Source organism: Littorina saxatilis, linkage group LG6 (genome assembly GCF_037325665.1).
Source record: "Littorina saxatilis isolate snail1 linkage group LG6, US_GU_Lsax_2.0, whole genome shotgun sequence".
Lineage (NCBI taxonomy): Eukaryota > Metazoa > Mollusca > Gastropoda > Littorinimorpha > Littorinidae > Littorina > Littorina saxatilis.
This window is the reverse complement of record NC_090250.1, coordinates 27,388,828-27,402,975: the sequence shown is the minus strand read 5'-3', so window position 1 is coordinate 27,402,975 and position 14,148 is coordinate 27,388,828. Positions and strand designations below refer to the sequence as shown.

General features: G+C 44.5%; 1 protein-coding gene across 1 annotated transcript in view; it reads right to left on the bottom strand.

The window, feature by feature from the left end:
* LOC138968889 (uncharacterized) overlaps window positions 1-14,148 on the bottom strand; it is a 43,232-nt gene that overhangs the window by 5,424 nt on the left and 23,660 nt on the right. The window contains exons 2-7 of the mRNA XM_070341560.1: window positions 13,617-13,783; window positions 11,924-13,072; window positions 5,685-5,849; window positions 4,918-5,173; window positions 3,934-4,143; window positions 510-655 (exon numbers count right to left, since the gene is read on the bottom strand). Coding sequence (XP_070197661.1) covers window positions 510-655; window positions 3,934-4,143; window positions 4,918-5,173; window positions 5,685-5,849; window positions 11,924-13,072; window positions 13,617-13,751 — 2,061 coding nt within the window. The 5' untranslated portion in view covers window positions 13,752-13,783. The remainder of the gene's footprint in view (window positions 1-509; window positions 656-3,933; window positions 4,144-4,917; window positions 5,174-5,684; window positions 5,850-11,923; window positions 13,073-13,616; window positions 13,784-14,148) is intronic.

Below are 14,148 nucleotides of genomic sequence, written 5' to 3'. Positions count from 1 at the left end.
AACCACCAGACCCCATCACAAACAGAATTCCACAATCCACCGGTGTTGACTTAAAGGCATATGTACGCGCTCCCGTGTTTACAAAGTGTAGTTTGCCCATAATCGATGTCAAACGCACCATAAGACCATATAATGACGATATGTCACCATGCGCGGACCATAATACATGCATTACAGCTTGTTCTAGCCTCTGAAAAAGTGAGGATGTCAACAAAGCCGCGGTGTTAGCTCCCTTGCATCAACGTTACATGTGTTGCCAAATCTATAAATAGGACGATCCAGATCAAAATGAAAATTAACATATCTCAACATTGAAGGGGTCCTAGACCACAATATTTTGCAGGGAACTTAATTTAGCATGTCTCCAGCTGTTGGTAAAGCAATTAGCGTGTATAGTCATCGAGTACATATGCCTTTAAAGGCCAACAACTCGGGTGCAGAGTCTGCTGTGAAAGGAGCGGTAGCCTCCCCTGTCACACTGTGATGATTACGAAGAGTGCGTTGTATACCTGTTGTACAAAATTGATGCCGGCCGGAGTGAGTTCGTTCAGCGAAATGAGGTGGTCCAGCACGTCACGTGGGTCGGTCACGTGATCAATGACGTACTGCAGGCAATTTCTCAGCGCCTGTCTTTCTGGTCCGGAAATGGGTGTCTCTGCAAGTTAAAGAAAACAAACGTATGAATGATAAATTACAATAACAACACTTTATTGTCCATTAAAATGAAGACAACTGGAGGCCGGTGTAACAGGAAATGTTTACTCCACGAAAAATTTACTCCGGAGTAAAAATTTCGTACGAAATTCTTACTCCGAGTACACATTTCGTACGAGAAAAGAACTCCCCAAGGCACGAAAAAATTACTCAATCCACGAAATTTTTACTCTCCATTTTTTTCACTTCCAGTAAAAATCTCGTACGCGAAAATGGGATGCGGGCGAAGGGATAATGCCAATATGTAATCTCGCGCAAACGAATGTCGCGCTAGCCTCCCTCCACTCATTCCACCACCAAGACTAACAAGGGGACATGGGAGTCAAAATTTCGTACACCTGGTATGGGAAGTTAAATTGCTCGTGTTTGGGTGAAGTAATTTATTCGTTTTTTTATTCGTCAGGGGAGTAACATTTGTGTACGAAATGTTAACTCGGAACTCACCTGTCGTGGGAAGTAATTTTCTCGTGTAATGGGGGAGTGCTTTTTTCGTAAAGGGAGCAACATTTTCGTACGAAATTTTTACTCCGGAGTAAAAATCTCGTGGGAGTAATTTTCTCGTGTTACACCGGCGTCTCATCCACTAGACCATTGCGCCCGTATATTATTGATCAACTAATTTATAAAACAATCGTAAACACTATGTAGCTGGTCATGCACAGCTGAAAAGGCTGATTGATTCATTCCTATCAAGCTTTCTCTTGCACGCTCATTTTCATAAGGTATTCCATCTGTCAGAATGAAAGCGGATAAATAAGACTTTTGAGGAGTTTTGTCCGAAGGACGTACATAATGATGCAGTAAAATACTCAGTATACTACGCATAAGCAGTGTTATATCGGAACCGGATTGTAAGTATCCCGTCGCGATATAACCTTCGTGGTTGAAAACGACGTTAAACACCAAATAAAGAAAGAAAGAAAGAAAGAATTGTAAGTATCAACTGAAAGGAAGCAAGTGTTCTTGTTCCTGTTCATCAACCGAAGGAAGGGAGAGAAGCTAAATAATCCGTGGTCCTTGTGCTTTCACCACGAACGATTATCGTTCTTTTAGTCACAAAAGCAAACGCGAGATATCTAAACTTTTTTTAGTTTTTTACATGTAAGCTTTTCCTCTTCCTTCACATGCCTTCACATTTGTAAAGAGCACCCTTCCAATTACACACTTAACAAAAAATCTACAACAACTGTAAACGCACGGAATGCTTTGCTGAATTTATTTCGTAACTGGCACCTGCCAAAGCCTGTTAGACGAATTCCGAATATATCGAATGTAACTCCGTCGGGTTTGTATGGGTTGTGAAAGAGTGAATGCCCTTGCCTTTTACTCGGACAAACAATGGAGGGGCCAATCATTTAGCCGCCTTTATGTATAAAGCGGCTATTAGGTTTCACTGTGTCTGTTTGGATGTTTGTCCGTTGTCCCACGACAGTTTAGACTTGTATCTCTGGTACTCTGGGGTCAATCAGTTGAGCTCAAATTTGGTGAGTAGCTTGTTATGTGTCGGAAACACGTGGACATGAACACGTGTGAAGTTATTTGTCAGAGGAAACGCACGGGGATTCACTCTTTTAGGCCTAAAAAAAAAATAGGTGTGGTTACAGTAACCCGACCTACCCTATTTTTAGGGGCCGACCCTATAACTTTTTATTACATTTGTCAACAAAAAAACAAAAAACGAGTGCAGAAAACGCAATGAAAGCGAAATCGCCCGAGTCGCACACTTATTTCCCTGTCAAGTAGGTTTAATCGTACACATTAGAAAAAAAAGTTTAAAACAAAAGTGATTGCCTACCTTCCTACCCTATTTTTTTTGGCTATGTTACCGTAACCACACCTATTTTTTTGTTGGCCTTACAGTCCATACAAACCCAACGGAATTTATTTCCGAAAATAATCTATTTAGAAAAACATTGTCAGTCTGTACCAGAAGCAGCTAGGCTGTTGATTATTGGTGTGTGTTCAAGTGGAAGGGGGCTTTTGTCTCGTGTCAAAGACTTGATTATTGGTGTGTGTTCAAGTGGAAGGGGGCTCTTGTCTCGTGTCAAAGACTGTTGATTATTGGTGTGTGTTCAAGTGGAAAGGGGCTCTTGTCTCGTGTCAAAGACTGTTGATTATTGGTGTGTGTTCAAGTGGAAGGGGGCTCTTGTCTCGTGTCAAAGACTGTTGATTATTGGTGTGTGTTCAAGTGGAAGGGGGCTCTTGTCTCGTGGCAAAGACTGTTGATTATTGGTGTGTGTTCAAGTGGAAGGGGGCTTTTGTCTCGTGTCAAAGACTTGATTATTGGTGTGTGTTCAAGTGGAAGGGGGCTCTTGTCTCGTGTCAAAGACTGTTGACTCAGCTGTATGTCCAAGAGTGTGCACGGAACGCTGACGAGGTGTGTATTTATCTAAAGACTGAGGGCTCGCTTCAGATTCCATTCCTCGAACCCACTCAGTAAGAACTACAGAGTACTAAAAATCTGCTATGCTGAAAATGTCAAGAGCTCGAGGTTAAAGCGACGAATCGTGGTGTGTACTTATCTACGGCTGTGTAAGTGGGAGGTCAAGATTACTACAGGGATTCAATGACGACCCCCCCCCCCCCCTCCATCCCCCGAAGAAATCAAAACACACACAAAATCATTATTATAGATAAGTTGTGTGGTGTTTCAGTCAGGGCCGGACTAGGCTAAGAGGAGGGGGGGTTGCCAGTGGTGGTCCAGGGGAATGTTCCCTCTGGCGGGGTCAAGGGTCAGAGCCCCTTGTGGGGGTCAGGGGGCAAAGCCCCCTGAAGCTGATGGGTAGGTCATATTCTGAGATAGGAAAATGGTCGCTCCTTGCATGAAACGGCATAAAATAAACAATAATAATAAATTTTAAAAAAAATAAGTGAGGTACATGTTTAGGCTAGGGGGGGGGGTTGCGCAACCCCCATAACCCCCCCCCCCCCCCCCCCCCCCCCGGTAGTCCGGCCCTGTGTCTTAACGACTGGTATTAAGATACGCCCAGATTACCAGAGGGATTCCCACTCACAAATTCTCATAACCAATCTTTGGCAATACAAATGTAAAGAACTCTGTAGGCCCTTCGAGATTATCAGATATATTCCCATTAACATTCTCACCTGTGGCGCCGAATATGACAAGAACTAGGTCAAAATTAACAGAAGGATTCTCATCATGCACAATTTTTCACATACGCTTTTTCGGTTTTGAAAAAATTACCAACAAGAACTCACGGTTGAAGAGACAGATGTCTTTATCGATGGCTCTGAAGGCAAGGTCAAGGTCATGAGAGGGGGGAGTCTCGCCGTGTGCCTCCCATTGCCTCAGCCAGCTGTCCAGCACCTTGTGGCTCTTCTCGGACACACTGACCGCTGCCTTGTCTATCTTGTCCAGCTCTGTTGGTGACAAGGACAGCTGTTTGCCCAGCCGTATGGAATCCGGACCTGCGGAGAGATTTTTGTTTTAGCCATTGACTGTACGTGCGTTTGCTGATATAAAGGAATAAAAATAATAAAAATACATTTTTTTAGCGAATTTGTCAGCCTATAAGGATCCATCGCGCTTGTTTACAGGTGCCCCTCAACTCCACGGAACACACATTTCTGACTTTTTCCAATGCTCGTCAGGGGCGGAGCAGTTAAGCCAGAGGGGGGGGGGGGGGGGCAACCTGGGGTCCAGGGGTAGACCCCTTGTGGGGTACGGGGGCAAGGCCCCGTTAGGGAGTCTGGGGGGCAAAGCGCCCCTGAAGCTGAAGAGTTTTAGCTATTTTATGAACAGTTTATGGTTTATCCTTGATTTTAAACATGATCAACTGGTGTCAGCAGCTACTCATTATTTCTTTTAAAGTTAGTATTAAAATTAATTTTTTTGACACCTGCGGGGGGGGGGGATCCGGAACCCCTGTAACCCCCCCCCCCTCCCCCCTCCCCCCCCCCCCCCCCCCCTAATCCGCCCCTGCTCGTTTGTATGTTTATGTTACATCAATCCTGCTCATAGAAAGTACGTCTCCAAAACAAAGTAAGTATCTCAAATAAACAGACCTTTAAAGAATTACTGATTACATTAAAAATCAACAACAAAAGAGGATAAGTTTATGACACGCATTATTAAACACTCTGTTGTTTTGAAAATGAAATGTTCCCAACGTTTTATTCTCTTATAGTTGTGAGAACGTTAGTAGTCTAACTATTTCGGATTATTTTTCACTGGATTCGTACCGATAAAGTCTGTGATTTTATTCAACAGTTCCTTCGCTTCAGGCTCTGAAATGACCTGCTCCTTCATTTCGGGCCCAGAGGAGGTCGAAGCCTGCAGGGCCGCCAAAAGAGAGTCCACCTGACTTCGGACCTCATGACTCAGATCCCACAGCTCTTCTTGAACGTTCTGCAGTTCCGTCAGGACCTCGAAGTTCAGGCTTTGGCCCTGATTGTCGACCAAGGATTGGAGCTGGTGGTTGACGCGTTCGTCTCTCTTCTGTGACGGAAAATATTCATGGTCATGCAAGATAAGTTTTTGATTTGTGGATCATCTGCCTGTCTCTGTCTGTCTGTCTGTCTGTCCCTCTGTCCCCGTCGCGATATAACCTTCGTGGTTGAAAACGACGTTAAACACCAAATAAAGAAAGAAAGAATGTCTGTCTGTCTGTCTGTCTGTCTGTCTGTCTGTCTCTCTCTCTTTCTCTCTCTCTCTCGCTCTCTCTCTCTCTCACACACACACATCCACACACACACATACACACATACACATACATACACACACACACACACACACACACACACACACACACACACACACACACACACACACAACTTGGTGATTTCTATAATTATTCACTGATTCAGCAACTCCTAACACACACGCTGACAAGTGCAGCTCTCTCTCTCTCTCTCTCTCTCTCTCTCTCTCTCTCTCTCTCTCTCTCTCTCTCTCTCTCTCTCTCTCTCTCTCTCTCTCTCTCTCTCTCTCCCCAGCAAAACAAACCCACCAGAAGTTTATCGTTTTCGTCCACAATTTGCTTGTATCGTGTCAGGACCGTTTCTCTCTGGGAGGACAGATACGCAACCATCTTTTCCAGCTCCTCAATCCGACGTTCGCGCTCAACGCCTTTCTGTCTCTCCTGGTCCAGCTCCTGATCCGACTTTTCGTGAACCTGCAGTTGTAAACACAGACCTGTTACAGTGTTAGAGTTTTTGTGTGTGTGGTTTTTTTTCTTTAATAATTCGTTGCACCTAAAAACACTTTAAAACAGCTTAGTTCAATGGTGTGTCGTGAGTAAATGAATAATATGTTGTTTTTGTGGTTGTTATGTTGGGTTTCATTTTTATTTTGTTTTTGGAGAGGGGGGGGTGGTGGGGGAGGGGTTGGTTTGAGTAAAGCTGGCGATTTACTTTCGCTGGTTTCATCTCCGATCATTTTCTCTTTTTTTTCATGTCTGTTTGTCTCATTGTTTACTGTGTGTGCTCTAATTAGTCATCAATCTCTCTCTCTCTGTCAGTCCTCGGCTCAACTTGATTCATTCATCTCCGACTATCGGCCGCAAGCCGACTGGGTCGTTATTTTGCGAACATCCTTCTTTAATTCTCCACAAATTCTACTCCGAATCGACAGTGACCAAGCATCATCAGCTGTGACCACCAAAACGTGACGTGTTCTTCCACACGATGCGTACTTTATCAACTGGGCATGCGTGCGACTAATGCATTGATTCATTGAATAAGATAGTCTATAGGAGTTGCAAGGACAAATAACTCAATCTGATGCGAAATCTGTGTGCCTTCCGCAAAATAATGTGCTTAATACAAAAAAAAAGATAAATCTAAAAAAAAATTTAAAAATTAAAAAATAAAAATAAATAATAAAATAAGAAGAAGAAGAAGAAGAAGAAGAAGAAGAAGAAGAAGAAGAAGAAGAAGAAGAAGAAGAAGAATATAATTATTTGTAACTTAAAAACAGCTTTGTAAGCTTGTCTGTCATAGTGGAACTCGGCAGGTATTGACATGATTTAAATACACATGCACCACCCACCCAACCACTCACCCAACCCATCCACCCCTTACCACCCTGCTCTGTAAGCCCCTACCCCCCACCGGCCGTCCTGACCAAACAGCGGTGCACGTGTCGCCTGTCTGTTTGCTCAGAAGTACAAGAAAAATATGAAGCACGGTGTTCAAACAATATGTGCCTCAAACGGTTCAAATTCATTCCGTCACATCCCACCATACAATGTTAGAGGAAGACCATGTTCGCGCCGTTACGGTAGATTTCTTGCTTGTTTTTGACTGGCCCAAACACGCATTTCGCGACTGATGTTGACATGTGTGAGAATATGAATAACATTTTGTTAAAACGAAACAATATGCGCATGCTTCTTGGTGTGTAACTGACTCGGAATCTGAAATAATTAGCTCGTTTCTACCACCACCATATCACAACATTGCGGTTGCTTATTTCGCTTGCAACTGTTCAGAATTGCAGATTAAATCAAACAATACGTGTATACTTTGGGTGTGCAACTGACTAGGAAGCTGAAATAATCATCCCAAACCACACGCCACGTCACATCTCCGCCCATTTAGCCTGCAAACGTTCAGAAATGCAACTGACAAGCACATAAAGGGCACTGAAATGACAAGCGCATGTCAGAGGTGTGTGGTTGTCAATTTCGACACCAGCTGGTGAAACTGACTCGCCTGACCATACTAGTGTCTGTTCGTGCCGGACGAGTCGGCTTTGCACAATTTGCGAAAGCAAAAAAGGAAGAAGGAAAGAAAGGTATGCAGACAGAGAACAAAACAAAACAAAAAGAAGAAGAAAAGAAAAACAGGCAGACAATCAGACAGACAGACAGACAGAGATAGCATATAGACAGACAGACAGACAGAGATAGCATATATAGACAGACAGACAGACAGAGATAGCATATAGACAGACAGACAGACAGAGATAGCATATATAGACAGACAGACAGAGATAGCATATAGACAGACAGACATAGCATATAGACACAGACAGAGATAGCATATAGACAGACAGACAGACAGAGATAGCATATAGACAGACAGACAGACAGAGATAGCATATAGACAGACAGACAGAGATAGCATATAGACAGACGGACAGACAGAGATAGCATATAGACAGACAGACAGACAGAGATAGCATATAGACAGACGGACAGACAGAGATAGCATATAGACAGACGGACAGACAGAGATAGCATATAGACAGACAGAGATAGCATACAGACAGACAGACAGAGATAGCATATAGACAGACAGAGATGGCATATAGACAGACAGACAGAGATAGCATATAGACAGACAGATATAGCATATAGACAGACAGACAGACAGAGATAGCATATAGACAGACAGACAGAGATAGCATATAGACAGACAGACAGAGATAGCATATAGACAGACGGACAGACAGACAGACAGAGATAGCATATAGACAGACAGACAGAGATAGCATATAGACAGACAGACAGAGATAGCATATAGACAGACAGACAGACAGAGATAGCATATAGACAGACAGACAGAGATAGCATATAGACAGACAGACAGACAGACAGAGATAGCATATAGACAGTCAGACAGAGATAGTATATAATTATACAGACAGACAGAGATAGCATATAGACAGACAGACAGAGATAGCATATAGACAGACAGACAGAGATAGCATATAGACAGACAGACAGACAGACAGAGATAGCATATAGACAGACAGAGATAGCATATAGACAGACAGACAGACAGAGATAGCATACAGACAGACAGACAGAGATAGCATATAGACAGACATAGATAGCATAGAGACAGACAGACAAAGATGGCATATAGACAGACAGACAGATAGCATATAGACAGACAGACAGAGATAGCATATAGACAGACAGACAGAGATGGCATATAGACAGACAGACAGAGATTGCATATAGACAGACAGACAAACAACAAGAAAGACAGAAAGAGCTAATAAAAGAAAAAATTGGAACAAAAAGATTAAAAGAAAAGCAACTTTTTGCAATGTTGTGAAGGGCATCACGTTTTCCTCACAAAATGCTGTAGTTGTGGACAGTGGACCTAATGGGTTTCTAGGTTTGTTTGTTTGCTTAACGCCCAGCCGACCACGAAGGGCCATATCAGGGCGGTGCTGCTTTGACATGTATATAACGTGCGCCACACACAAGACAGAAGTCGCAGCACAGGCTTCGTGTCTCACCCAGTCACATTATTCTGACACCGGACCAACCAGTCCTAGCACCAACCCCATAATGCCAGACGCCAGGCGGAGCAGCCACTAGATTGCCAATTCTAAAGTCTTAGGTATGACCCGGCCGGGGCTCGAACCCACGACCTCCCGATCACGGGGCAGACGCCTTTACCACAAGGCCAACCGCGCCGGTTGGGTTTCTAGGTGCAATATATGCTACTCATTACAAAGCCAACAATGATTTTTGTGTGAAGCACGGTACATGGGCTCGTAATAAAATATCGATGATTAAAAGCTCAAGAGAATTAATAACCACCCTAAAGTTTTAAAACGCTGACATAGAAACTAGGTCAGGGTCAAATGCTGAAATACACAGTCAACATTATGTTTACGGCCTTACAACGAACGTTACTTACTAACTCGACCATTGCTTTGTTAAGGGGTCACTAAGGGGTCACAAGCTTTGAATATGGACCTTACTTGTGATATGGTGCTGAGTGACGTTTAAAACGACTGCTGACAAACAGTTATCTTTGCTAACAGTTATCTGCGTACTATGTTTTCTTGGATTTTATTTATTTATTTATTCATTTATTTGTTCGGAATTTTTGTTTCAGGATATATTTTGCAGGGGGTGTCCGTTATTAGCACTGAACCAATAATAATTAGCCTGTTGTTTAATCGTGGGTCATTAACTTGTCGGTAGGTTTGTATCTCGCGCAATTTTCCCAGTTCGACTGGTCCTTCTCTCTCTCTTTTCTCTCTCTCTCTCTCTCTCTCTCTCTCTCTCTCTCTCTCTCTCTCTCTCTCTCTCTCTCTCTCTCCTCTCTCTCTCTCTCTCTCTCTCTCTCTCTCTCTCTCCCTCCCTCCCTCCCTCCCTCTCTCCCTCTCTCCCTCCCTCCCTCCCTCCCTCCCTCTCTGTCTCTCCCTCCCTCCCTCCCTCCCTCCCTCCCTCCCTCCCTCTCTCTCTCTCTCTCTCTCTCTCTCTCCTTTTTACATTTAGTCAAGTTTTGACTAAATGTTTTAACATAGAGGGGGGAATCGAGACGAGGGTTGTGGTGTGTGTGTGTGTGTGTGTGTGTGTGTGTGTGTGTGTGTGTGTGTGTGTGTGTGTGTGTGTGTGTGTGTGTGTGTGTGTGTGTGTGTGTGTGTGTGTGTAGAGCGATTCAGAGTAAACTACTGGACCGATCTTTGTCAATTTTTTCATGAGAGTTCCTGGGTATGATATCCCCAGATGTTTTTTTTCTTTTTTTTTTATACATGTCTTTGGTGACGTCATATCCGGCATTTTGTAAAAGTTGAGGCGGCACTGTCACACCCTCATTTGTCATTAAAATTGATTGAAATTTTGGCCAAGCAATCTTCGACGAAGGCCGGACTTTGGTATTGCATTTCAGCTTGGAGGCTTAAAAATTAATTAATGACTTTTAAAATTATTTTGTTATAAAACGATCCAAAATTACGTTTATCTTATTTTTCATCATTTTCTGATTCCAAAAACATATACATATGTTATATTCGGATTAAAAACAAGCTCTGAAAATTAAAAATATAAAAATTATGATTAAAATTAAATTTCCCAAATCGATTTAAAAACAATTTCATCGTATTCCTTGTCCGTTCCTGATTCCAAAAAACATATAGATATGATATGTTTGGATTAAAAACACGTTCAGAAAGTTAAAAAGAATAGAGATCTATATAGAAAAGCGTGCTATCCTCCTCAGCGCATCCGCTACCGCGCTTTTCTGGATTGTTAATTTCACTGCCTTTGCCACGAGCGGTGGAAAGACGATGCTACGAGTGTACGGTCTTGCGGTAAAAATGCAATGCGTTCAGTTTCATTCTGTGAGTTCGACTGAGCTTGACTAAATGTTGCATTTTCGCCTTACGCGACTTGTTTTTTCTTCTATTTGAAACACACTGATATGATTATGAGCAATAGGGTGCACACAAGTGCAAAGGCTGGCGACATGACACGTGCAAGTCTGAGTGGTGTGACTGTCAAACTGAGCGGCAGCTGGCGATACTGTCATGCAAGTAGCGGTCTGTGCGTGTCACTGTGTTTGCCTTGCTTGTTACAAAAAGGGAAAAATCGTTTTTAAATTTTCATTCAGAATGGCACGTACTCGATTCACTTTCAAATGTCGCCGACACGGCAAATATTCTCCGCCTAACAAAAAACATTTTTCTTTTCCTGCAAAACTAATACAATCTTACTCAGTAGCAAAGACTGATCAAATGATATTGCTGTGGTGTCCACAAGCAGAGAATATATATAATATAACCATGTGTGTTTCGTGTTCATTTGTAGTCTGTGGGACAAAAAAGGACAACATAATCAGAATTTCGTGCCATGCAAGTGTAAAGTCAACACCGTTAGTTATTCTATTTCTTTTGGTGTATCAATTTCAACGGTAAAACGTGGTTTCCATTCGTTCCTGACCTATTTCTGAAAATTTCAAAAGTATTTGTCCCTCAGTGTCATTTTCAATTCAATCACGGTTCCCTTGCTTTTTAAGTCGCCGACTTCTCCGTTGTCCGTTCCGTTATTTGTTGTACGGTGGACACAAAAACCAAGAAACAGTCACGCAAGAAATACAGTTTTGATTGGGTGTTTCAGTGTTTCTGGGGTTTTTTTTAAATGGGGAGATGGAGCAGGGATTGTTGGTGGTAAAAACAGTCATCGCCGACCTCGTCCTTCATTTAAAGCCGAACATCCGTCTCCAGGAGACCATGCCTCGTTAAGGTAGAAGGCCACAGAGCTAAATTTAGTGTTGTCAGCACGAGAAATTAGAGCTACATCTGGCGCGCGCCGATGTACGCCTTTACTTTCTTTTCTTTCTTTATTTGGTGTTTAACGTCGTTTTCAACCACGAAGGTTAAAATTATCGCGACGGGTGTTGGCCTTTAGGCATAATACAAAACAAAACAAAACAAAACCTAAGATAATCCGTACACATGACAGAACAGTTGTATACTACTATAGAAGAACCAACTCACCGATTCCACGTCGCTCTTGTCCGACTCTCGATGTAGCGTAGGGGGTCGCGAATCACCGGACGACGACGATGACAAGGCCAGCGTGTGGCTGTCCCGAGACCCCAGTCTCCCTCCTTCTTCCCCACACACCTCTGACAAGGGGAGGGTGTCGTCATCATAATCCTCTACCTCCTGCACGGCTCTCTCCAGCCCCAGCCCCAGCCCGACACCGGCATCAGCAGAGCCGTGAGGAGGCCCAGTGTCACCGTAGTGTGAGTCCGCCAAGGACCCGTAGCCACTCACCGAGGTCTCGCTGTTCGGAGACATCGCCGCCGAGGGGGAGCTGAGGGTCGGGATGCGTATGACGTCACTCTGAGGGGTCAAGGCCGTCCTGTAGGGCCTGGTGAGGTGGTGGTGTTGGTGGGGCTGGGAGGGGGTGGAGGGCTGGGAGTGGCAGCGGGAATGGGAGGGGGTGTTGTGCGCGGCCAGGGCGTCTTTGAGGCGCTGGTTCTGGAACTCCAGCTCGTCCATCTTGCTGAGCAGTTGCTGGTTGTGCCTCTCCACGCTCTTTTTGCCCTCCGTCAGGCTCGCGATCACCTGGTCCTTGCGGCTCAGCTCGTCAGGCGACGGGAACAAACCCCCGCCACCTCCTCCTCCTCCCACTCCACCACCATCTTTTCCTCCTCCTCCTCCTACCGCGGGAATTCCTCCTCGGGGCTCGAACATAGACACTGGTCTTTGACACTTCTGACCAACCCCCTGCTGACTGACTCTACCGCCGCCTTGCCGCAAGTGGTGGAGGTGACTGTCCTGAAAACTCTCCTGTCGTCTCACCGCCCTACCCCCTCCCCCTCCTCCTCCCCCACCCCCTCCATGATCAGGCTCCTCCCGTCGGCCCTCCGCTGAGCGTTGTCGGCGCCGGTTGGAGTACAGCCCAGGGATTTTGGAATCCGCCGGCTCCGGCTGGCGAGGGCTTTTGACTGACGTCGAAGTGACGGAAGTCGTGGAGATGGGGGAGTATGGAAGCTCGACAGCTCCTGTTGGCACCCCGCTGCGACTGGGGGGACGGGTATAGGTGCTGCTGCTGTTGTGGCCGTTGGTAGCATAGTTGAGGGCTAGCTCCAATTGCCGCGCTCTGTCCTCCGTTTGCTTGCGGAGGTGAACCAAGGCCTGTACAGAGAAAGGTGAGGTGGGGTTTGATCATTGTTTTCGTTATCGTCCATACAGCCTATGTCCATGTCGGTATCCCTGGCCCATCCAAGAATCCTTGCAGCTGTTCTGGCATTTAACAAATTCGAGAATTTGGTGACTTGTACTTAAATGTTTAAATGGTAAGCAAAACTTAAAAAGGAATAAAAACTTATTTTCAAAGAGAACAAGCATATGACATTTCCATCTGCCTCAGACCATGTTTTCTAGTGTGTGTGTTACGTTGGTGGTGGTGGTTTTGTGAGTATGTGTGTGTGTGTGTGTGTGTGTGTGTGTGTGTGTGTGTGTGTGTGTGTGTGTGTGTGTGTGTGTGTGTGTGTTTTGGGGGTATGTTAGTTAGTTTGTTTGTTTGTATACATGATTGCTTGCTTGTGTTTGTTTTGACGGGGGTAATGTGCTTGTTCGGGGTTTTTTTTTGTTCGTTTATTTGTTTGTTTATTTGTGTGTTTTACTCACGGTAAGAAAAGTCTAAAAATCAAATGCTGAGAACATAGAAGTAGCCTACCTGAAAGTTGTCGACACATGTCCTCGTGCGTCCCTCGACATCCGGGGATCTAGGGTCCCGGATGATGTCCCCGGTGCGGTTTTTCTGACGCGTGATCTTGTCATTGAGACTCTTGGAGCGCCGCAGGGTCGGCATGCTGGGGGCTGCCTCGGGTCAACACCTCAAGCCTGAAAGTAGACGGATGAGTATTATTCTCTTTTGACGAAAACACTTGCATTTCTGGATATCTATTGTATTGGCGACACGTTACCTATGTTAATTTTGTGATTTAAAGGGGGCGTTTTGATTTCCTTTTGATCTAACTTCTATGCAAGAAAACTGATTTGTCGTTCAGTGCTATAAACCTCGTACGCGAGCGCGCGGGTAGAACAATAAAATTGTGTTCAAATATTGTATGGTTTCCGTACCCTAAATAAATTCCAACAGCTCTCTGCATCCCTCCCTCCTTCCCTCCCTCGCTCTCTCTCTCTCTCTCTCTCTCTTTCTCTTAATTCCCCACTCCTCCAGACGCCCCTCCCCCCGTCACTGGGGT